The sequence below is a fragment of the Perognathus longimembris genome, chromosome 26 (genome assembly GCF_023159225.1).
Source record: "Perognathus longimembris pacificus isolate PPM17 chromosome 26, ASM2315922v1, whole genome shotgun sequence".
NCBI lineage: Eukaryota > Metazoa > Chordata > Mammalia > Rodentia > Heteromyidae > Perognathus > Perognathus longimembris.
Genome location: NC_063186.1, coordinates 6993831 through 7017765, shown reverse-complemented (window position 1 = coordinate 7017765; position 23935 = coordinate 6993831). Strand labels below are relative to the sequence as shown.

At 43.7% G+C, this 23935-nt stretch overlaps 1 protein-coding gene across 2 annotated transcripts in view; it reads left to right on the top strand.

Annotated features, from left to right (window-relative positions):
• Acp3 (acid phosphatase 3) overlaps positions 1 to 21760 on the top strand; it is a 33120-nt gene extending 11360 nt beyond the window's left edge. Inside the window, exons 6-11 of one of the 2 annotated variants that reach the window (XM_048334937.1) lie at positions 2471 to 2563; positions 4388 to 4520; positions 7307 to 7389; positions 9305 to 9408; positions 11770 to 11939; positions 20734 to 21760. In XM_048334937.1, coding sequence (XP_048190894.1) covers positions 2471 to 2563; positions 4388 to 4520; positions 7307 to 7389; positions 9305 to 9408; positions 11770 to 11939; positions 20734 to 20852 — 702 coding nt within the window. In that variant the 3' untranslated portion in view covers positions 20853 to 21760. Of the gene's footprint in view, positions 1 to 2470; positions 2564 to 4387; positions 4521 to 7306; positions 7390 to 9304; positions 9409 to 11769; positions 11940 to 12974; positions 13710 to 20733 lie in introns of those variants that run through there. The other variant, XM_048334938.1, reaches the window with a different exon arrangement.
• Positions 21761 to 23935: the final 2175 nt, after the last annotated feature.

Sequence of the window (23935 nt, the reverse complement as noted above, 5' to 3'; positions counted from 1 at the left end):
TTTATATAGAGGCAATGGCAGGAAAGAAAGGGGCCAAAGGGCCAGTCATAGGCTAAGGACTATGTCCATCAAGTGATATCACAAAACTTCCCTTGTGGGCGGGACAACCCCATCATGGTGGCACGCACGTGTTCCTCCCAGGGGTGGAGGCTTTCTTTTCCAGATGAGGCCAGAAGGTGGGAGGAACTTCCTCCCACACTACCCCAAAGCTGGCGGGGAAGGACAGCGTCTTGGGGGCTCTGTGCCCTTCCCCCTTCATGGCCGAAACTGAATCCCCAACATCTCCCCCTTTTTGTTTTTTCAATGAGCAGGGGATGCTGTAAACACATGGCATGTGTGGGCATAGGGCAAATGCTGACATAAGATCTGTGGGGCCCCTTCCACAAAACTGGGGTAAGGGGTAGGTAAGGATCCATCCATCTGGCTATGTCCAGAAGTCGGAATCCTCAGCTGGTTTCTGCCAAGTGCAGGAAGGTGCATACATCAGCCCTCTTTTGGTGGTGAGGTAGAAGCTGAAACTCTGGCATTCCTGGCAGTTCACAGTAGCTGATAACTCAAACATAAGTGATTTGTGAAACATTTTTTTATATAAACATTCAAGCCAAGATGTTAAACCTTTGCGTTTACTTTTTTAAACATTTCTATCATAAAACATTGGGATTGAGTGTCAATACCCTCAGCTCCTATTTTCTTTCCAACGGGACTCCCCAAATCTAGCAGCAGGGGGAGAGGAAAGGAAGAAGCATGGTGCAAAATTCCTTTAGTTTCTTTGTGTGACACTGTAGGCAGTATTGCCACGGCAAAACATTGAGCCATGAGACGCTCAAGAAAGAATCTAGAAAGCAAACAAGGAAAGGAAGCTTGGTTGCCTCCTACCGTATGTAGTCCTACTTTCCATATTTCCATGGGAGAGCAGAAGTCCAACATCTCTACTTTTCTTACATTTGTACACCTTATTTTCTTTTGCCTATTTGCACTGGCCAGTACAGATAACAGGATGTTGTTACAACTCTGGTGCTATGTTGTTACAATGTTGCAGATGCTACTTGTCAAATTGCTACAGTGTTGCGATGTTACAATGTCATTCATTACAATGTCACAGTTACAGTATTGTTATGTTACAATGTTGCAGTGTTAGTGGTGGGTGTCCTTGCCTTAGCCTTGATTTTCATGGGTTTTTTTTCCCCCAATTAAGTGTGTTGGCTCTTGAACTACAGTAGAGTAAATACACTTAGTTTTCATATGTCTTGTTTTTGTGTGGTAGTATTGGGGTTTCTTTTTTTCTCTGTGCAGTTTTTGTCTCTATTCAATATTTTAGCAATATTCTAACTCACAGAAACTTTTTGAAAGTTTTCTTTCTTTTCTGTGCTTCAAAACTGTTTGTTTGTTTTTTTAAATCACATTATAAAGCTGGTAGTTCATGCCTGTAATCCTAGCTACTCTGGAGGCTGAGATCTGAGGATCATGGTTTGAAGCCAGCCCAGACAGGAAAGTCCATGAGACTCTTATCTCTAATTAACCACCAGAAAACCAGAAGTGGAGCTGTGGCTCCAAGTGGTAGAGTGCTAGCCTTGAACACAAAAGCGCAACGATAGTGCCTAGGCCTTGAGTTCAATCCCAAAAAAATGCACATTGTAAAAATTTCCACTTGAAACATTTAGTGCAATTCTTCCGGGAAGTTATTTCACCCTAGAGTTCTTGTGAGGAATTTTTTTTTTTTGGTCTTTAACACTTATAAAGAAAAGAACATTATAGAAATCTGTCAAGTTAGACAAAACTAGGACGCTACATTTTCCTAGAAGATATATGCAGCAGACAAATTCTATCTTTCAAAAGACCCCAGAAATCACTGCTGATTTCATCAGTCTGATAACTAAGCACGGGTCTCAGCAACCCCAAGAATGATACAAGCTGGGTGTGGTGGCTCAAGCCTGTAATTGTAGCTACTTAGGAGGTAGAGAGAGGGGATCATGGTTGGCTAGACCCATCTCTTCTAATGTCTGGACATGATGACATACCTGCCCGTTATTCCAGCTATGGGAGAAGTTCAAATTGGAAGGATCCCGACCCAGGCTGATCTGGGCATAAACTAAAATGCTGCCTTGACAGTAACCAATGCAGAAAAGTGAGGAGGGGATTGGATTTGTAGAGTGTCTCATCTGGTAGAGTGCCTGTTTAGTCAGTTCAAGGCCCTGAGATCAAACCCCAGTACTTTCAAAAAAAGTAATAATGATGATGAGAATGATCATGATGATGATGATGATGATGCAGAACCTAGTGAAATGTTTGCATTTCATCCAGATTCCACACTTACAACCAGAGACCAGGTTTTGCTTCTGTTGGTTTTTCCTGTGATGTTCTGGCACAAGATACATCCCCTCTTTGGATGTTTCTGGGATGAATCCAAACATGCTAAAGACCAGAAACTGGTGTCCAAATGCCCATTCCCAATCCCCTCTCTGTGTTCCAGGACTTTATCGAGACTTTGCCAACACTGTCAGGATTCCATGGCCAGGACCTCTTTGGGATTTGGAGTAAAGTCTACGACCCTTTGTATTGCGAGGTAAGGGGGGAAAAAAGAAGAAAGAAACAAAGAAAGGAAACCAGGACTGATTTACAATCTGATGTTATATTTATACTTAGTTATACTCCTTTTTTTTTTTTTTTTTTTTCTTTTGGCCAGTCCTGGGCCTTGGACTCAGGGCCTGAGCACTGTCCCTGGCTTCTTCCCGCTCAAGGCTAGCACTCCGCCACTTGAGCCACAGTGCCGCTTCTGGCCATTTTCTGTATATGTGGTGCTGGGGAATCGAACCTAGGGCCTCGTGTATCTGAGGCAGGCACTCTTGCCACTAGGCTATATCCCCAGCCCAGTTATACTCCTTTTGATGTAGAACTAATTCTCATCTTGAAAATCTTGACTTATCTTTTCTCCATTAGTTACATTTTCATCCTTTAGAAAACTGCAAGCAAAAGCTGCTTCCCCTCCCCCACCCCCTGTATTCATTGTCACTCATTATTTGACAAGAGATTGAGAGTGCTGAGCCTATTGTGAGGTGGTTGTTGTTGTTGTTTGTTTGTTTGTAAGATTGTGCTGGTACTGGGGCTTAAACTTAGGGTGTAGGCACTTTGATGGTCAATGCTAATGTTCTACAGCTGGAACCACAGCTCTACTGGTTCTGATTAAGTAGAGATAAACATACCATGGACTTTCCTGCCTGGCCTGGCTTTGAACCTTGATCCTCCAATCTCAGCCTCGTGAGTAGCTAGGCTTACAGGTACAAGCCACTGACTGGGGCCTGGCTGTAAATTTTAATGAAAGAGAAAGACAGACCGACAGACAGAGACAGAAGCAGAGACAGGCAGAGAGCAAGGCTGTATAACAACGTTATCTAGAGGAATAAATTACCTAATTTCTAGAAATAGAAATAAACCAGCCAATGGTAAGACAAGCTGTCAAAATTGTGTGAGCCGAAAAGCCCTTTGCTGTGTGATGTGATGTATTTGAAATCATCTGTAAGATACATTACTGCTGTGGTTCTCTAGACTACAAGGTGATTTCCATTCACCAGACTCCATCTCCTGGCTAAAGGAGTCATTGCTAGTCCTCTTTTCCCAGCCAGTTCACTAGATCCTAGGGCAAGTTTCTGACCACCCAGAGACTTTATACCCTCTTTGGATTTTTTAAAAACCTTTTTGTGCCAATGCTGGGGATTGAACTCAAGCCTGGGTGCTGTTCCTTAGTCTTATTTTTGCCCAAGGCTAGCACTCTACTACATGAGCCACCGCCCTGCTTCTGTTTTTTTGGGTGGTTAACAAGAGATGAGGGGCTGGGAATATGGCCTAGTGGCAAGAGTGCTCGCCTCTTATACATGAAGCCCTGGGTTTGATTCCCCAGCACCACATATATAGAAAATGGCCAGAAGTGGCGCTGTGGCTCAAGTTGGCAGAGTGCTAGCCTTGAGCATAAAGAAGCCATGGACAGTGCTCAGGCCCTAAGACCAAGGCCCAGCACTGGCCAAAAAACAAAAAAACAAAACAAGAGATGAGACTCTCACAGGCATTTCTGCGGGGTTGTTTTTGAACCTCGATCCTCAGATCTCAGCCTCCTGAGTAGCTAGGATGACAGGCACCCAGATTCCTTCTCTTCCTTACTACAGCTTTGGCTTTGGGATTGTTGGTTTTGTTTGTTGTAGGTGTGGAACCCAGGGCCTCAAGCATGCTAAGTGTTCATTTCCCCACTGAACGTCACTCCCAGTTCCTTTCTAAGACTGATTTGAGGTATCTTCCCACAAGTCTTAAATGTATTGCTTTTGCTTTACTTTACTTTGTATATGTGTGCGCATACACACACACACATACACACACACTTTTTATTTCTCTGCTGCAGAGTGTTCATAATTTCACTCTACCTTCCTGGGCCACTGAGGATGCCATGACTAAGCTAAGAGAATTATCAGAATTGTCTCTCCTGTCTCTCTATGGAATTCACAAGCAGAAAGAGAAATCGAGACTCCAGGGGGGTAAGTATTTTCTTCTTCTCTTTTGGCAAAACCAGTGTTTGAACTCAGGGCCCCGTGCTTGCTGAGCTTGCTTATTCAGCTGGCACCCTACCACTTGTTTGATCCATACAGCCAGCCTAGTCTTTTGCTATATTGTCATCTTGCTGACTTTTCTGCCTAGGATGGTTTTGAACTGTGACTCTCCAAATCTTAGCCTCCTAAGTAGCTAGGATTATAGGTGTGAGCCACCAATGCATGACTAATATATTTATGCATGGTGTGTGTGTGTGTGTGTGTGTGTGTGTGTGTGTGTGTATTAGCACCAGAGGAGTTGTATTGGCTTTGTGGTTATTGGGGTCTGAATCCCACTGAAAAACTTAAGACAGTCCACTTGATTAGTCTGGCTTCCATTCTATCCATGCCTACTTTGTAGGTGGTGAGGGTTAGAGTGAAAGTGTGCATTCTGTTTTTATTTTTTGGCCAGTCCTGGGGTTTGAACTCAGGGTCTGGGCACTGTCCCTGAGCTTCTTCTGCTTGAGGCTGGCACTCTACCACTTGAGCCACCATTTCACTTTTGGCTTTTTCTGTGTATGTGGTACTGGGGAATTGAACCCAGGGATTCATGCATGCTAGGCAAGCACTCTATCACTAAGCCACCTTCCCAGCCAATGTGTGCATTCTAAAGAAGAGGATTAGAGAAGGCAGCATCTGGCAGAGCACCCAAGTCCACTCTTGCTGTGTTACTATAATCATCTTTTCCTTCCTCTGGGCCTTTGTCTTCCCATCTGCAAAACAAAAGCTTTAGCTAAGAGCTTAGTGATCTTTTCCTTCTCTTCCATATGAATATCCCTACCTACCCTAGAATCCAGGCAAGAGGTCTGAGTCCCAGGAAAATAAACCCACTGTGCCTGGAAGATTACAGAGTGAATTTTCAAGTGGATGGTTTGACAAAAGTACTTTCATTTCTTGAAACCCTGGCTGCTGGCCATTGTTCAAGCTAGCAGAACATATTTTGTAGGTTAATTAGGCACCACAAACTGGTGTATATTTCAATTGGCAAGCATGTGACAAATGCTTCCACTAGATTTTTAATCAATGATGTTCTTCTTTGATTTGGGGTGTGTGTATGCATGTATGCCTGACTCTGCTAGCACTGAGGCTTGAACTCAGGGTCTTCTGCTCTGGCTTGGCTTTTTTGCTTATAGCTGACACTCTACCACCCGAGCCACACCTTCATCTCTGGCTTTTTGCTGGTTAATTAAAAGATAATAGTCTCTGGATGAGTCTTCCCAAGCTGCCTCCAAACTAAGAACTGGCAGACCTCAGCCTCCTGAGTAGCTAGGATTAAAAGCGTGAGCCACTGGCACCCAGCAGATTTGGGGCACATTGTAGCATGCGATACCCTTCCATCATGGTAGCAGAAACAAGGAGGAAGATGTTCAGTCCTTGCAATCAGCCTAAGTGGGATGGAATGAGGAGGTCAAGACCAGGCAGGATGCAGTTAGAGCCTCATCTCTAGGAGGCCAGTTGAGTGGACAGATCAAGACATCAAATGGAAATCATATTCATTCAAATATAATTAACATAGGTATTAAAACTGAGGCTAGGGGCTGGGAATGTGGCTTAGTGGTAAAGTGCTTGCCTAGCATGCATGAAGCGCTGGGTTCAATTCCTCAGTACCACATAAACAGCATTGTGTTGGCGTTGTGGTTCAAGTGATAGAGTGCTAGCCTTGAGCCCAGAGAGGCTTAAGGACAGAACCCAGGCCCTGAGTTCAAGCCCCAAGACTGGCAAAAACAAAACAGAACAAAACACAACTAAGGCTCTCTGAGCACAATGGGTCACATCTATAATTCCAGCCACATACGAGGTATAAATAGGAGGCACATAGTTTAGACATGCCCAGCAAAATGTGAGACTCTATCTAAAACAACAAACTGAATGAAAATGGGAGGGGGGCCTCAGGTGTGGCTCAAGGGATATGCACCTGTCTAGTAAGCAAAAGAAAGGTCCTGAGTTCAAACCCCAGTATTATCAAAACACACAAAACCAAAATCTCTAGAGACAGAGTAGAAGCTAGTTGTAAAGACAAAGCTGTCATGTTGGGTCTGCTCTGGAGAAGGCATATGGAACTCCTTCCACTTTCCTATCTTGAACAGACCTGGTTTTAGGAAAGTTCAAGAATGCCATTCCAGGGCTGGGGATATGGCCTAGTGGCAAGAGTGCTCGCCTTGTATACATGAAGCCCTGGGTTCGATTCCCCAGCACCACATATACAGAAAATGGCCAGAAGTGGCGCTGTGGCTCAAGTGGCAGAGTGCTAGCCTTGATCAGGCCCTGAGTCCAAGGCCCAGGACTGGCAAAAAAAAAAAAAAGAATGCCAGTCCAGCTCTCCCTTCTCAGTTGTGTGAGTCAGTGTCTTTGGACTCCAGCCTTTTCACCTGAGTGAGTACTCAGTAAAATACGGTGTGTGTACATCATTCTACCAGGCACACAGTGGAATACCACTGACCAAACTTGAGTCTTTGCCTCATGTTAAGTCACAGCAGCGCTGGGCTGGGGATATGGCCTAGTGGCAAGAGTGCTTGCCTCGTATACAAGAGGCCCTGGGTTCAATTCCCCAGCACCACATATACAGAAAATGGCCAGAAGTGGCGCTGTGGCTCAAGTGGCAGAGTGCTAGCCTTAAGCAAAAAAAAAAAAAGTCACAGCAGGGAGAATTATGAATAGACAAAGAAGCTCACTAACATATAAGTTTCTGATTGGCTCAGCTCCTTGGTTTTTTTTTTCTTTCTACCTCCTTTAAGGTGTCCTGGTCAAGGAGATCCTCAAGCACATGAAGAGTGCAACTCAGCCACAAAACTACAGGAGACTTGTCATGTATTCTGCAGTAAGTACGGCTTGTTTTCATCTGTCCCAGCATCCATTTGTTCAAGTTTGTGGTCTCTTGGGGGGGGGCGACACCCCCATCAATTCTGTGTGTGTGTGTGTGTGTGTGTGTGTGTGTGTGTGTGTGTGTGTGTGTGTAACCAAACTGGTTAAAGTATGGTCTGCACGGGATTGAGATTCCACCGTGTCAGCCCTTTAAACAAGTAACAGAGAGTTTCATGTCATGCATAGAAAAGACACTGAAATGTGTCTTAGCGCCTGTGGGGGTGTGGGGGCTGATGAGAGAAGGGTGGAGTAAACGGAGAGAGGAATGGTGGGTGAGCTCAGCCATCCCACTCAATGCACAGGTGTGAACATGGAACTAGGAACCTTGATGAGACTGGTGGGGAAAGAGGTAGACAGAAGCGGGGGGGGGGGGGGGGGGAGGCGGGCGGGCGGGCGTGGAGAATGATGGAAGGGACATCATGTGTACAAGGCACCTGAATAATGGACATGCTAAACTCAAATCCATTTGTACAACTATTTGAAGATAATACTTTTTTTTTTAAGAGTTGGGGGCATGACTGAAGAGGGATGTTTGTTTCTCTAAATGGGACAGAATGGAGAAATAGCTGGAAGGGGGAAGGGGCCAAAGGGCAGGGTTTCCTGAAGACAGATAGGCCCGAAGGTTAATGATTCTGCCAGGTTGTGGGAGGTGGGGATGGGGTTGCTGGTCCTGGGGTTTGAACTCGGGGCCTACGCACTGTCCTAGAGCTTTTGTGCTCAAGGTGAGTACTCTGCCACTTGATCCACAGCTCTACTTGCAGCTTTTTTTTTGTGGTGAAATGGAGATGAAAGTCTCATGGGCTTTCCTACCCAGGCTGGATTTGAACCACAACCCTCAGATTTCAGCCTCCTGAGTAGCTAGGATTACAAGGGTGAGCCACCAACACCCAGGTTCCACTGTAGGTTAAAAAAATTTAGCTGATTGTGTGAATTCTCTAAGATATGCCTTTTATTCCTTTTCTTCTTAGGCTGGTTCCAGTTCCTTTGGACTATAAAAGTACCATGCCACATGGTTTATGGAGCCAAACGTTAGCCCTGTTTTATATAAGATGTTGACAATGAGGCTTGCCTACAACTAGATAGCTCATCTGTGCCCAAAGAGGAACTGAAAACCAACTCCCCACCCTGATTTCTGGCCACTCTCAGCAATCATTTAGCTTTATCTTTATGAGTTATTCTACCCTCTCTACTTCCTTATATCTAAGCTTCCCTAAACAGACATGGCCTTCTATGCTCTTTACGACATTAAAACCTCAACTCTGCAATCCCAGCTATGCAGAGGTGAAGAGGAGAGGACTGGGCATAGACTGGACATAGGCAAAAAGCAGAGGCTGTACCTGGGGGGGGGGGAACTAAAGCAAAAAGGGCTGGGGTGGGGTTTAAATGGTAGAGTGCTAGCACAGCCCCTGAGATCAAACCTCAGTACTGCCCTTTCCTCTCAAAAACCAATGATGATCCTAACCTAATGATCCCAACCTACAGATAATGTGTTCCAAGTCAATGATATCAGCAAAGACAGAGATTTACTGTACTGGGATAAGGCATTATACTTAAATCCAGAAGACTTGATTCATGTTTACTCTATGTATGGTTAAATGACACTAATTACATTACTTAATCTCTCTGGGTCTCAGCATCTTCATCATTCGGAAATAAATATAGAGATAATAATAGAACATAATAGAATAATAGAAATACAGAGATCTAACTGTCTAGCACACATTACATGCTCAAGCAAAATTATCCTCTCTTACTTGTTAAGTCATTGAGAATTTACTTGGATGGGAGTCCACCCTGTGGCTCTACAAGTTTGAATATAAATGAGAACCAGAGGTGACCTTGAAAAATTATTTCCTTTTCTATCTCTATAGCATGACACTACTGTGAGTGGCCTACAGATGGCGCTAGATGTCTACAACGGAATCCTTCCTCCCTATGCTTCCTGCCACTTGATGGAATTGTACCTGGAGAAGGGGTAAGTGGCTGACAAGGGTTGTTGCATCTGTCTGTCTGTCTTTGGTTTATACTCAGATGGAGGAATGATGGTAACAGGATCTTTGCCCCTTTTTACGTCGTTTTCCTTGAGGTCTTTTATTGTGCATGTGTAAGTCACAACACCCATGCACAATGAGGAAAAGTGAAGAGATTATTCTCAGTGGCTAGAAAAATACATTTAGGGGCTGAGGATATGGCCTATTGGCAAGAGTGCTTACCTTGTATTCATGAGGCCCTGGGTTCAATTCCCCAGCACCACATAGACAGAAAACGGCCAGAAGTGGCGCTGTGGCTCAAGTGGCAGAGTGCTAGCCTTGAGCAAAAAGAAGCCAGGGACAGTGCTCAGGCCCTGAGTCCAAGGCCCAGGACTGGCCAAAAAAAGAAAAAAAAGAAAAAAGAAAAATACATTTAAAGAAATATAATGAAGGCTGGGAATGTGGCCTAGTGGCAAGAGTGCTCGCCTCATGTACATGAAGCCCTGGGTTCGATTCCTCAGCACCACATATATAGAAAATGGCCAGAAGTGGCGCTGTGGCTCAAGTGGCAGAGTGCTAGCCTTGAGCAAAAAGAAGCCAAGGACAGTGCTGAGGCCCTGAGTTCAAGGCCCAGGACTGGCAAAAAAAAAAAAAAGAAATATAATGAAGTCATTCTAAGGGATATACAGACATGACATCACTCTCTTAGGAGGGGAAAAAAAGAAGTATCTGGTAGAAGACGCCAAGAGAAAAATAAAGTTACTTGCTGCTTCTGTTGTAATGATAGTGTTTCAATGGAAGACTTCAAACATGCCCCCCCACCCAGGTTATTCCTGGTGAGTCATACTTACCAGTCAAGACTCTTTTTTTTTTGGCCAGTCCTGGGCCTTGGACTCAGGGCCTGAGCACTGTCCCTGGCTTCCTTTTGCTCAAGGCTAGCACTCTGCCACTTGAGCCACAGCGCCACTTCTGGCCATTTTCTGTATATGTGGTGCTGGGGAATCGAACCCAGGGCCTCATGTATACGAGGCAAGCTCTCTTGCCACTAGGCCATATCCCCAGCCCCCAGTCAAGACTCTTAAGGCACATTTTCTGACTGGTGTTTACCCCCTTGTGGCCTGGTGTGACCTTCCCCCAGTTTTCAAGTGACCTCACTTGAAAAGTCAAAAATTGGAGCAGGTTCAGTGTCCCAGTTTACTCAGAACTGAGTGGCTCTCAGAACACAGCAGTCTCCAGGTGTGAACACATCAGAAACAAACATCTCTTGATACACCAGTACATATTTTGACATTCAAAATACTTTCATATTCTCTGTCTCTGTCTGATTTTGGAATGATTACAATACTGACTTCATAGGATGAGCTTGGTAGCATTCCTTCCCTTTCTATTTCATGAAAGAATTTGAGAGATATTTATATTCTTTTTCTTCAAAAGACTGATAGAGTTTAGCAATGAATCAATCCAGTCCTGGGCTTTTGTTTGTTTGGGACATAACTACTGCTTTAGTCACATTGCTGTCCAAATGGCTTATATCCTCTTGGTTCAATGCTGGTAATGACAAAAAGTAAATCATGTGAAAACACATCTCAAGCATGTATGAAGAAGGTATAAGGAACCTCAGTGAAAGCTCTGGGTCAACTGGGAGATACGAGGGAAAAGGAAGCAATAGGTTTTTACTCAAGTTAAAATATAATATATGCACCTTGGAACTGTCATGGTGAGTCCTTGGTACAATTATTACCAACTTTAAAAAGTTAATAACAAAGTAAAGTAGCCTCTGTGGTGGGGAGTGGGTATCAGAGGGAAGGAGGAAGGCAAATGGAAAGAGTGAAGGAGGACAAATAGGGCCAAAGGTTTATTTAACGTATGTTCAATAATATTTATTTTTACATGTACTGAATATGTAAATGTGTTAAATATCTTTATTTGCATATATTAAGACAATGAAAGCTGTTGAAATTGTTCTAGAAGGGGAGAAGGGTTGAAAGAGAAGGATAGAGATGGTGAGTTGGATCAGAATATACTGTATATGCATTTAGAAATGTCACAATGAATTCTCCCTCATACAATTAACATAGGCTATTTTTTTAAAAGACTCATGAAAAGTCACAGCTAACCAACTCTAATAAACATATAATTCCAGTTACTTCTCTGATGAAGGGCCTAGGTCCCCATCTCCTATGCCTCTAACAACTCACCCCACCAAACCTATCCCACCAGCCTCAGTCTCTTTTAAGTCTCCTACCTAAATTGTCCACAATCTCTTTGCTCCCACCGCTCCTTCCACTGACACGTGACACCGTCCAGGTAAGAAGAAATCGGACATCACAGAACTAACGGCTCCCTCCCCCACTTCTCTCTGGCAGGGAGTACTTCGTGGAGATGTATTACCGCAACGAGACGCGGCACGAGCCCTACCCCCTCACACTGCCAGGCTGCCCCCAGAGCTGTCCCCTGGAGAAGTTTGCAGAACTGCTTGCCCCTGTGATCCCCCAGGACTGGTCCACAGAGTGTATGACCACGAGCAACCACCAAGGTACTGAAGACTTCTTGGATTAGTTCTGTGGGGGGAGAACCAGCTGCTCTTCCTCAGAGCAGATGGGGGAAGGGGTGGAGAATGTACTTTGACCATCATCCTCAGCTTAGAAGGAGATGGGTTTGGGGTGATGATTGTATATTTCAGGGAGTCCCCCACCTCCACCCCCCCACCCCAATTTTAAGCAATTCCTACCTCTCTACCTAGCCCAGACTCTACTTGTTAGAAACCCCAGCATGGGGCTTTGTTTCCAGTGTTAATATAAAACAGTATCGGTATCCAAATATAATCAAGGATAAGACTTAGGTCAAAGTTCACGGGGCCTACCATGAGCTATGTGATTGGCCACACAGGACTCTTATTGTTTAAGGTTTTGCTTGAATGAGATTAGAAAGGTTGAAGAGGAACAGGTTTCAGGCAACACCCATATGTTAGGTGAGAGGCAGCAGTGAATTCTGGTAAGCCTAGGCTAGCTGGAAAATGGCCAACTTACCCATCAACCCTGGCCTTCTCTGAAGGAAAAGCAAAAAGACGAGACACAGTGGGGTTTTCTGCATTAGGAGCCTAGGCTGTTTTGATATTTGTGTTGAAACATCCTGGGTTAGCAGAACTGGGGGGTGGGTGGGGGGAAGCCTTGTGGTGTCCTTTGACTCTGGAACATTTGTGTGCCTTTGGAGGAACCCCAAATGAAGTTTCCCAGAAAGCTTTGATGTGTGTCAGACACATAGACAGCAGGGAACACAGGCATCACAGTAAATAGGGAATCTGAAGGGAAGAATAAATGTACCAGAGGGGATAAGTAGACAAGGCTTATCTCTTGAAGTTCCAATAATGAGAGCTATCCTTGAATGGAACAAGAGAGGACAAAACATACCACATACCCCACTGGAAGGAAATTAGAAATGCAAGACGTGCTAAGCGCTCCCAAGGTCGAAACCTATTGGAATGTTGGGTGTGGGGGTACGTGAAATCTGTTGAGAGGGCAAAAAGGCTTTGATTCTGGTGTCTTCAGAAACCCCCAATCAAAACTCACAGGTCTACTGAAACTGTTGACTATGTAAGAAGAATTCAGTGTTCCGATAACACGGCAGACGGCAGGCGAACCCATCTAGAGAAACCATGCTATATTTCCATTATGGATAAAGATGAGAGTTTCCAGTGGATGTTTCCAGAATCTAGAGCAAAACCATTCCCTCTCCTGGTTAGTCACCAGATGGTTGGCGGACACAAGACCTGGACCGATTGATGAGGTTGCTCCCTGGTGTTCTCTTTTCCATGAAAAATATGTGTTAGTGGGGCCCTTGTCTGTGCTTGTAACCTTCCTCTTGCAGTGGGCCAAATGTAAATAACAAATTCTGAGAAGTGTGTGCATGTATGTATTGCTCTTTTTTTTCATATTGGGGTGTTTGTTCTAATGTATCAGGAGGGAATGTCTGAACATAAAGTAAAATGATTTGACTGGCTTAAATGAACATTTTTACATTGGGAATTTAGTCTGGATTTCACTCCTTGAGATCAAAACGAAGCTTCAGATGGCTCTGCTACTCAAGAGGACACTTGCTAATCAATCACCCTCAGGTAGTTCAGGAAGTAGGAAGGAAGTAAAGAGATACATAGTACATGGAATGACCAAGGATTTTTTTGTCTTCTTCTGATTACTCTGGTTTCTATGGGAACAAGAGTTACTCGAATTTGGGTTAGGAAGGAGGAAAGCAGCAAGTCAAGACATTTTGAAAAGGCTTTTGGTAGCAGGAAGTAATGCCCCTGGGCAAAATCGGATTGGACAAATGTACGTAAGAGTGTGCTACCTGGACTGGGGATATGGCCTAGTGGCGAGAGAGCTTGCCTCGTATACATGAGGCCCTGGATTCGATTCCCCAGCACCACATATACAGAAAATGGCCAGAAGTGGCGCTATGGCTCAAGTGGCAGAGTGCTAGCCTTGAGCAAAAAGGAAGCTAGGGACAGTGCTCAGGCCCTGAGTCCAAGGCCCAGGACTGGCCAAAAAAAAAAGAGTGTGCTACCTTATCCCATGTCCTAGTGACTAGAAGATGGGAATGGTGGGGGAAGGGAGGGAGTTACTGAGCAGAAAACTGGGCTTCAAAGCAATCCCCATACGTTGCATTTGAGGGGCCATTTCTGATCAGATAAACTATCAGTTCTATAAAAGCAAGGATTTATCTCTCCCCAATACCTGAGTGCTTATGTCAGCCATCAGGAGCTGCTCAATAAATATTTATTTAATTCATGCCTACTTAGTTACCTTTCCTCCCAGAACCTACTCTCCATCTTGATTTACAGCAATAACGACATCACCTAGGAATCATTTTTACTCCATTCTTTCCTTCATCCTCCCATTATTCACCTTCTCTTGCTAAATCTACTCATGGTGTGTTTACAGAATTCTTTTCCTCAAAACACCAACATTAGCCAAGACACTGGTGGCTCATCCCTGAATCCTAGCTACTAAGGAGGCTGAGTTTAGAGGATCATGATTTGAAGCTAGCCTAAGCAGGAAAGTCCATGAGATTCTCATCTCCAGTTAACTAGAAAAAAAAAAAGTGGAGGTGTGGCTCAAGTGGTAAAATGCTAGCTCAAGCAAAAAAGCCAAATAAGAGCATGAGGCCCTGAGTTAAGCCCCAATACTAGCATACACACACACACACACACACACACACACACACACACACACACACACACACGGGGGAAGAGAGAGAGAGAGAGAGAGAGAGAATGAATACGGGACAATTGCAGTTTTCAAAGAAAACCAATACAGGAATCAAAATCATTACATCTATGATGTGTCCTGTATATTTGAGATGCTTGGGAACCCTGCACCTGAATTCATTTCCACCCAGGAAATTCTGTCCATAGCTACCATCAATGTTTTTAGCTATCAGAGTCTTCATTAGAAAATTCATGACAAGTGTAAGTTCTATGCCATATTTCTTGAAAGCAATAAAAAAATAAAAACAAAGCTTCTTTAATTTCGAAGTTTTACTAACACAGGGTGTCTTCCTGAGCTCTCTCCCATTCTGACCTCAGTATTTCGTAAGGGAGAGATTTACTAGTGAGAAGTTCCTGGACCCCTTTGTTATCTTGGTGAAAAAGTACAGTACAGACCCACATGCCGAAAATTTAACTGTGAGCTGTGTGTGTGTGTGTGTGTGTGTGTGTGTGTGTCTGTGTGTCTGTGTGTCTGTGTGTGTGCTGGTCCTGAGGTTTGAACTCATGGCCTGGGTGCTATCCCTTAGCTTTTTCACTAAAGGCTAGTGCTCTACCACTTGAGCCACAGCTCCATTTCCAACTTTTTGAAGATTAATCCGAGATAAGAATCTCACAGAGTTTCCTGTCTGGGCTGGCTTCAAACCTCAATCCTCAGATCTCAGTCAGCCTCCTAGGACCGTGAGCATGAGTCACTGCCACCAAGTGAACCCGGCTGACGGAATAAATGGATGAATCTTTTCATATTCAGCCTGACCTTGGCCCACTTATCAGAAACCTAGAACTTGGCTGGTCCAATAAACAGAGGGCGGGGGGCTATGAATGAGCCTCAAAGTTGAGTGCCCTGTAAGACCCAATAACTAGCTATATTTACATATACATGTGCCAAAATGTGTGTTGGCATTTGCATTCAGCATAGTCATATTGGCGTTGTCTTGTTCCCCCCATTTCTGTTAAGAAGCCATGCATGCTGGGAATGTAGCTCAGTGGTAGATCACTTGCCTAGCAAGCACAAGGCCCTGGGTTCAATCCCAGCAACACAAACATACACACAAACTCACATACACTCAATAATATTCCTTCCACCAACACTGCTCCCTCAAAGATGATTAAAGCACCCTTTGCTCCACCTGTTGCCATTGTCTTTAGTATTCTAAGATGCACCTCATCATTTAAGCTCTTGGAATTGACTCTCAGTTTGTGTCTCAATCCACTTCTCACTCCTACTCCGGCCTTTAGGGGAGGCAACTCTGACCCGGCCCCTGCCCTGCCCATCACCCTAGTACCCAACTCCAGATGTATCCGTGGCTTGAGTTTTTGTGTTGTGATCTGACAGGTCAGGCTGAAGGAAACAAAAGTCTGAGCCTACTGCCACCATTGCAAGCTGTGGGTGTTGACATTTTGATTCTAACCTCATTTAGGTCTTTCCACATGGCTTGGTACATTTACCCTCATTAAGCTGGGTGCTGGTGGCTCATACTTGTAATCCCAGCTACTCAGGAGAGGCTGAGATCTGAGGATCATGGTTTGAAGCCAGCCAGGGGAAGAAAAGTTCATGAGACTCTTATCTCCAATGAACCACCCCCAAACAGAAGTGGGACTATGGCTCAAAGTGGTAGAGTGTTAGCCTTGAGCACCTCTCGTGCGTTCTCTCTCTCCTTTTCTCTCTCTCTTCCTCTTTCTCTCTCTCTCTCTCTCTCTCTCTCTCTCTCACACACACACACACACACACACACACACACACACAATTTACTCTCATGGGATTCTTTTCCTAGATTATAAAAGAAGGCCTGTTTATTGTTCCCAAACTTCAGATTCCACTTCATCTTCTTTAATAAGCATAAGTAAAAAATGTGTGTGTACGTGTGTGCACACATGCGAATATGAGAGAGAGAGAGAGAGAGAGAGAAAGAGAGAGAGAGAAGCAGAGACAGATAATGCTTCTCTGAACTTTCTTTGGTTCCCAGACTCCATAGCCAGCTTCTCTTGGAAAGAAATCTTCCAACAATCCCTGAATGATCATGTCTCAGACCTTGAGCTTGCTTTCCTCATTCCACACTCGAGCCTTTGTCTTCTAAATCTACAATCCTTATTTCCACATCTAAGTTCGCATTATAGAGACCTGTTTTATCCCGCTAGCTGTGGGATATCCCTTATCAGAATGAGCAATATTTTTGTGGTCCCAATCCTAAATTCACAGCATCTTCTTAGTCACCTAAGAAAGTAACTATGAGAATGCCAAGACCACAGCTTCTTATGTACTAATATACCTTGCCCATCATCAATGCCTGTCACCTTTAGTGCAGGGATAGCTCACAAATTCCTCCAGCTGTGTCTCAGGTCCACAAATCCAGTTCAGAGCCCTCAGTATCTTATCAAAGATATTTCAATTACTTCTTACCAAAGCCCAACATATCTCTACCATCTTCTCTTTTCCAGTTATTTTTTTTAAATACAGGATGGGATGTGACACTTCCATGCATAATAATAGCTTACCACTGCCATTTACCCATGGAGATTAGAAACAAAAACACCTGGGCCCACCCATGCAGCACACCTCCCTGGAGTGCTCCCCATGCACCGTGCTCCTGCTGTCTAGAATACATCCTTGGCTAATGCTGTTGCATGGCAAAATTCTATTCATCTCAAAGGCCAGTGCCAATCTCAGAAGACTTCCCAAACTCTTTTCCAAACAGAATGCGCTCCATGGATCACCACGTTTCCTGTGTTCCAATGGGCCTCTGTGTTGCATCCCCATTTCAGTACCGGTCACATGATCTCCCACTTGTCCACGTGGTTCTCCCACTGCTAATACACTGAGGTCTTTCAGAGCACAGGTTACGGAAGTTCAGCACCTGACACGGCCTGCCTGGCACACACGCTATCTGTGCACTGCCTCCTTGGAGGATAGAAGGGAGAACAGAAGTTAGGAAAGGTACAAAGTATAGGGAATTGCTAGGACAACACAGCATTTTTTTTTTCTTTTTTGGCACTGGGGGTCGAACCCCGGGAGGTTGCACTTGCTAGGCAAGCACTCTGCCACTGAGCTACATCCCAGCCCAACACAGCAATTAAAAAAAAAAAAAGACTGAAAATCAATTTCTAAGCCCAGACATCCAGACATGAAAGTAGGTTTGTAAAAATCATTAGTATTGGCCACCCTCGTTGTCATGTATCCCCTTCTTTCCTTCTTCAATTCTATTTCACCTCCTACAACTCTGTATTAGTGACATCTGCAGGTCCAATGATAACTGTCCTCTGGGATCTAACTGTACTAATATTTGCCTTCCCCTGATACAAAGAAGCATCTGATATCATGGGAAAAACTCTGGACGAAGAGTTGGAAACCTATGAGTTCCAGATTGTTAATTTTTCTACAAGTATTTTTTTTTTTTTGCCAGTCCTGGGCCTTGAACTCGGGGCCTGAGCACTGTCCCTGGCTTCTTTTTGCTCAAGGCTAGCACTCTACCACTTGAGCCACAGTGCCACTTCTGGCTTTTTCTATATATGTGGTGCTGAGGAATCAAACCTAGGGCTTCATGTATATGAGGCAAGCACGCTACCACTAGGCCACATTCTCAGCCCTCTACAAATATTTATTAGCACATACTATATCCTAAGTGCCGTGAACAACAACAACAAAAAAGATACACCCCACACACACACCCAAAGTCTGCAAACTCCTTGAATCTTATGTTCAATTAGCAGAGTGGGAAGATAATTAAAAAAATAAATAAGCACAGTGTGGCCAGAGAATGGCAGGAGAGGGGTTGAGATGGGCAGATGATGTAGAAGCCTCAAGAGATTGACTCACTTTGCTTTAGGCCCTGGAACAGCATGGCCCAATTTGAACTTGAGGTGATTTTGCTGCTGCAAACTACAGTGACCCAACACAGGGTGGTGGCAGGGACAGGGAGAAGAAGTCATTGGTTTCTGGATATGATTTTTGATAGAACCAAGAAGCTGTTATGACAGATCAGGTAGAGTACAGGATGTGACAGAAAGAAAGGTCCTAAGAGCGTGTCCTGAGTCAACGGAAGCATGGGTGTCATTACCAATTTTCAAAGAAGGAAGATGTGGGAAGAACAGATTTGCACGTGGGAGAGAGGTGGGGGTGGGGCCGTTCAGTTTTGGATCTGTTAACCTCAGCCATAGGGAACACATTCCAACATTCCAGATGCCTGAAGCATGTCTGAAGCCACAAGTAGCACAGAATCCTCTGTATGCAATGTTTTACAATACATACATCTCTAAGATAAAGTTTAATTTACAAATGAGGCATAGTAAGAGGTTAGCATTAATGCTTAATAATAAAACAGAACATACTGCAACAAATGCCATGTGGGTGCTAGTGACACTGCTCTTAGGCTCGGGACCATTACTCAACAAATGATGGTGACTTGAACACAGTCAGTCTGATATCCAAGCTGGCTTCCCAGTGACTGATGGGTAGATGGACAATTCATCATGGATGCTATGGACAAAGGGCTGATTTGTGTTGCAGGTGAGATGGAGTAGGCTGCTCAGAACAGTGCATCCTTTAAAACATGTGAATCGTTTATTTGTAGAATTCTCCATGTAACCACAGAAAGCAAAGGCACAGATAAAGGGCAGGCCGGGGGCTTCTCTCTGCCAGGTACACACTGGCTAGGAGCCTTGATCTAGAGAGAGATGAAGGCCAGAGTTTGGAACTTGGAAGTCATGAGTGATGGATAGTGTTTGGAATAAGGACACTCATGCTAGGCTCCAATGATTCCAAGCCCAATAATATCATCTGCATAACATGAACTAGATCCTCTAATCTCTGCTTATTTCCTTCCATCTACAACGATAAGATAAGGCTAAATCAGTGACTTTTCATCTGTGTTCCTGAAGCACTAGGGATCTTTATAAAGAGGCACTGGAACCTCAGAGGTTTTCTCTTCATCTCCCAAGCCAACAGAAACATGCCCTCACTCTATCCTTTTTTAAAAACAAACCAACAAACAGTGATAGTAGTACAAATAGTTACCTTTATGTGTCCACTATAGTGGAAGAGGGTGTATGTAGAGGAGATGAACATTCTGGTGAAATAGTAATTTTGTACCTCATCTTTGAAACCACCCCTTATTTTCTCAAGACTGAAGGTCTATCAAAGGGTTACCCATAGAGGCTGGAGATACGACTCCAGTGATTGAGACCTGCCTAGCAAGTGCAAGGCCTAGAATAGACTGAGTTCAAACCCTAGTGCTGCCAAAAGGGGAGGGGAGATGTGCATCATTAAAGGTATAGATTGGGCTGGGGATATGGCCTAGTGGCAAGAGTGCCTGCCTCGGATACACGAGGCCCTAGGTTCGATTCCCCAGCACCACATATACAGAAAACGGCCAGAAGCGGTGCTGTGGCTCAAGTGGCAGAGTGCTAGCCTTGAGCAGGAAGAAGCCAGGGACAGTGCTCAGGCCCTGAGTCCAAGGCCCAGGACTGGCAAAAAAAAAAAAAAAAAAGGTATAGATTAACAATTGCATGTGGTCAGCCTGAAAAGGCTTTCCATAGCCAACATACACTCAACATTTCCTTCCTAAAGCATATTTACCTGAAAATATGGTTCAATAAGTGGAAAGATTACATTTCTTTTCCATTCACTTGATTTCAGTTGATTGCTCAGAATTTCACTTTGACCTAGTGAACAAGAATAATTGGTAATTTAATTGTGGGGAGAAGAAAATGCAAACAGTTTACTCAGAAGGTTGAGGCAGGAAGATCTGTAAGTTTGAGGCCAACCTGAGCTATACAGTGAGACTCATTTTAAAAAAAAAGCATAAAGTTAGTATTTTGAGAGGACCATGGGAATAGTTTACTTGCTAAATAGTTTACTTGAGGCTGAGCCTCAAGATGAAAGGTTCAGGTGGAACTGGTCATCTCCCAACTCTAGTCCCATGTGTGCTTTTCACCACACTTAGATTTCAAGGCAAGTTCAGAAATAACTTTGGAATTCATCATGAAGCCCCAGACTGAACACTTGAAGCACAACCTTCAGATTTTCTTAATGCATTGATGTTTAACATGAATGCCTCTCCCTGTCTTTCCACAGTTCTAAGGGTGATCCTTGCCACTGCCTTTTGCCTGGTATCTGGTGTCCTGGTGGTGCTACTGTTCCTCCTCATTCGGCATGGGCCCTGCTGGCAGAGAGACATCTATCGGAACATCTAAACTATGACTGGACAAGAGCAGACAATCAGGGCCAACTCGGGGGACACCTCCTCTCTAAGTGATGCCGAGGTTTTGAAGGGTGGGCTTTCATTATGTGAACATCGCCTACCCACACCCTTGTTTGTAAACCTATTTGGGGCATGGTGTGAGCTCACAACCACCAGGGACAGCTGCTGGACTCAATAGAGTACTTAGCTAGGTCTTCTCACCCTGAGCATTACTGGGTACTGAGCTAGGTCTTCTCATCCCTGGGCAGTAGTAGCACAGGCTTTTCAAGCAGCTAGGAAGTTTTATTTTTTGACACAGATGTCCAGAGAGAAACAAGAAGCCAAAGGCGACTGTCTTTTGTCTGCAAAAAAAACAAAAAACAAAAAACAGGAAAAATAGCAAAAGGTTAGAAAGTGAGGTAAGGACCTGGGTTAGATAAGACTGGATCACAGAGAATGTTAGGCTAGAAAGAAGTAGCATTATACAGGTGGTCCTTAAAGAGAAAGCCCCAATAAGAAACTATAACTAAACCTTTGCTTAAGCTATTTAGTAGTTTAACACAGAGCCATGCACGTCTCTGTGACGCAATTTCCACCTAGTGTTTGATAGCTAAGAGGCTTCTGTATGTATGTCCGTCACCCACACATTTATACACTTATATTTGAAACACCTCCAGAAGAGGTCTTAATTCTGAGAAACAGTTAATATCCAGGTCATATTCACTGGTCTAGCTCAGGTCATTTTCCTACAATTTCAATACTGGGAATTAACGACAAAATTCATGTGGCCACAGTTATGGGTTTTTTTTTCTTTTTGCCTCCAGGATTTTTTACAGTTTATACTACTTTATTTTATTTAAAAATTATGAGATCTTATATTGATAAGAACTGTTTCTGGCTATGATGAAATGGTAATGTGTTTTAATTGACATAAACTTAATTTGTGTGTGTGTGTGTGTATGTGTGTGTGTGTGTGTGTGTGTATGTGTGTGTTACTAGGGATCAAGCCCAGGGTCTTGTATTGGCTAGGCAAGTGCTCTGTCTCTGAGCTCAACCCCAATCCTATCTTAAGTCTATAAGTGACGAAGCAGGAAAAAAGTTGATTGAGTGATGACAATCCACCACCTCAATTCTGCTCAAGTTGTGGGCCAAAACCTGGAATCAGGTCTTTTATATCTTAAATCTCGATTGATTTCCTAGCTTACAAGAAAAAAACCAAAAAGGAAAGAGCTGGACTAGATCAACAAAGGAGTCACATCAAATTTCCATGTTCTATGATGGGCTATGGCCCAAACAAGCACTGTTCAAAGGTGGCATCTTGTGTCTTACTATACAAAATGCACACACGTTTATTCGAAACCACTTTATTCTGCTCTGAATGCTTAACTATTAGATTGATGGGCTATTCAATCTCATTCCTTAGTAGGGCTACGTACATCTTCAGACTGGACCAATGATCATAGATCGTACCTGTATCCTCTAGGCATCTGTCAACATTGGTCTCCAGTAGGTTCACTGTCCACACTCACAGGCTCTTACAAAGGCAGGCAGAAGACAATTGTGTCATAGACCCTGAGACCATGCTCTTGGCATTCACCATCCTGGGACTGCCTAGACTCTGGCTTGGAATCTTTACTCAGGACAGAATTCCACCCCACCCTTTCCATCTCTTAGGTCTCAGAAATCTTCCTCTCCATTGGGCCTCACAGCTTCTAACCTGTTTAAACACCTGGCACGTCCTTCTATGTGCCTGACTTTTTACAAAATTCCCATGGAGCTAAACCTATTGTAAACAAAGGCTCGAGAGGAAGCTGATGTTTTCATTTGTTGTGTTTTTGCACTGCTGGAGATGGAACTCGGGGTCTTGTGTCTAGTATGCCAATCAAGTATGCGGAACCACAGCCCCAGGAGTTGTTTTCTGTTGATGAAAACCTCTGATTTCTGCAACACACACACACAGACACACACACAGACACACACACACACACACACACACACACACACACACATGCACACATCCTCTAAAGGGAAAGAAAAACAAGTAAGCAAGGTCTGGCTACATTGTCCAGTTGCTGTTTCAATAAAGTGTCCATATTATTAAGCCAGATTTTCTTATGTTAATAAGTGATAAGGCTTTTGAACAACAGTATTTTTTTTTAAAAAGCCGTCGATGTTTTCTAATTCATTCAACAAACATTGATGGAGGACTTCCTATTTGTGTTTTTTAAGGGTTTTTTGTTAGCATACATTAGTTGTACAATTGGGAGTCTTGAGACATTTCCATACACGCACACAGTGTACCCTCTTATCAATCTCACCCTCTCTATCATTATCCTTATCCATCTTCCACACTCAAAACAGTTTTGATAAGTTTCATTTTTTTCTATTTTTATACATGCATCTAAACCATTTGCTACTCAATAAGCTAGATGCTAAATTGTCCATCTCTGTTGGATTATTAAGATGTTTGACACCAGTGGTGAATGCACATAAGGCTGGTAGAATGTAAAAGTAACAGATTTCACAAGTTTTCTTTCATATCCACTTCTAATAAAGTGGCTAAAGTTAAGATTTCTATAGTCTATGCTGAGGGATTTTCCCCCTATATCTCGATTTCCCTTTCTCCTACCATCTCTTTTGATGATTGTCAGGAAAAAGCTGGCTCAATTCAGTGGAATTGTTTTTCCATATTTCATGACTGAATCACAAGTGGCAAATGATCCATAGTCCTAAAACGGAAAGCACAAATATACTATATACAACTTCTCAGGAAATAAGCTTATCTTCCAGTTTCAACAAGAGAGCACGTAACAGAGTTTCTTGGCTGGTAAGAGTCACTTCCTCACATGGGGGAAATATAACCTGCCCAGTTGCCATGACAATTTATTGTTTGAGAGGATCCCCTTTGCTCTGTGATGCATTCCTTGCCATTTGAACCACAACAGAAAGCTCTGGACAGAATTCAAATGAGGTAGTAACTATCACCTCAATGATGATTACATAAAAAGGAAGATGAGCTTATTTCCTGCACATATTGTGAAGAAATAACAATCATCTTTATCATGCATCTTCCTGTGCTATAATGTCAACTTTCTG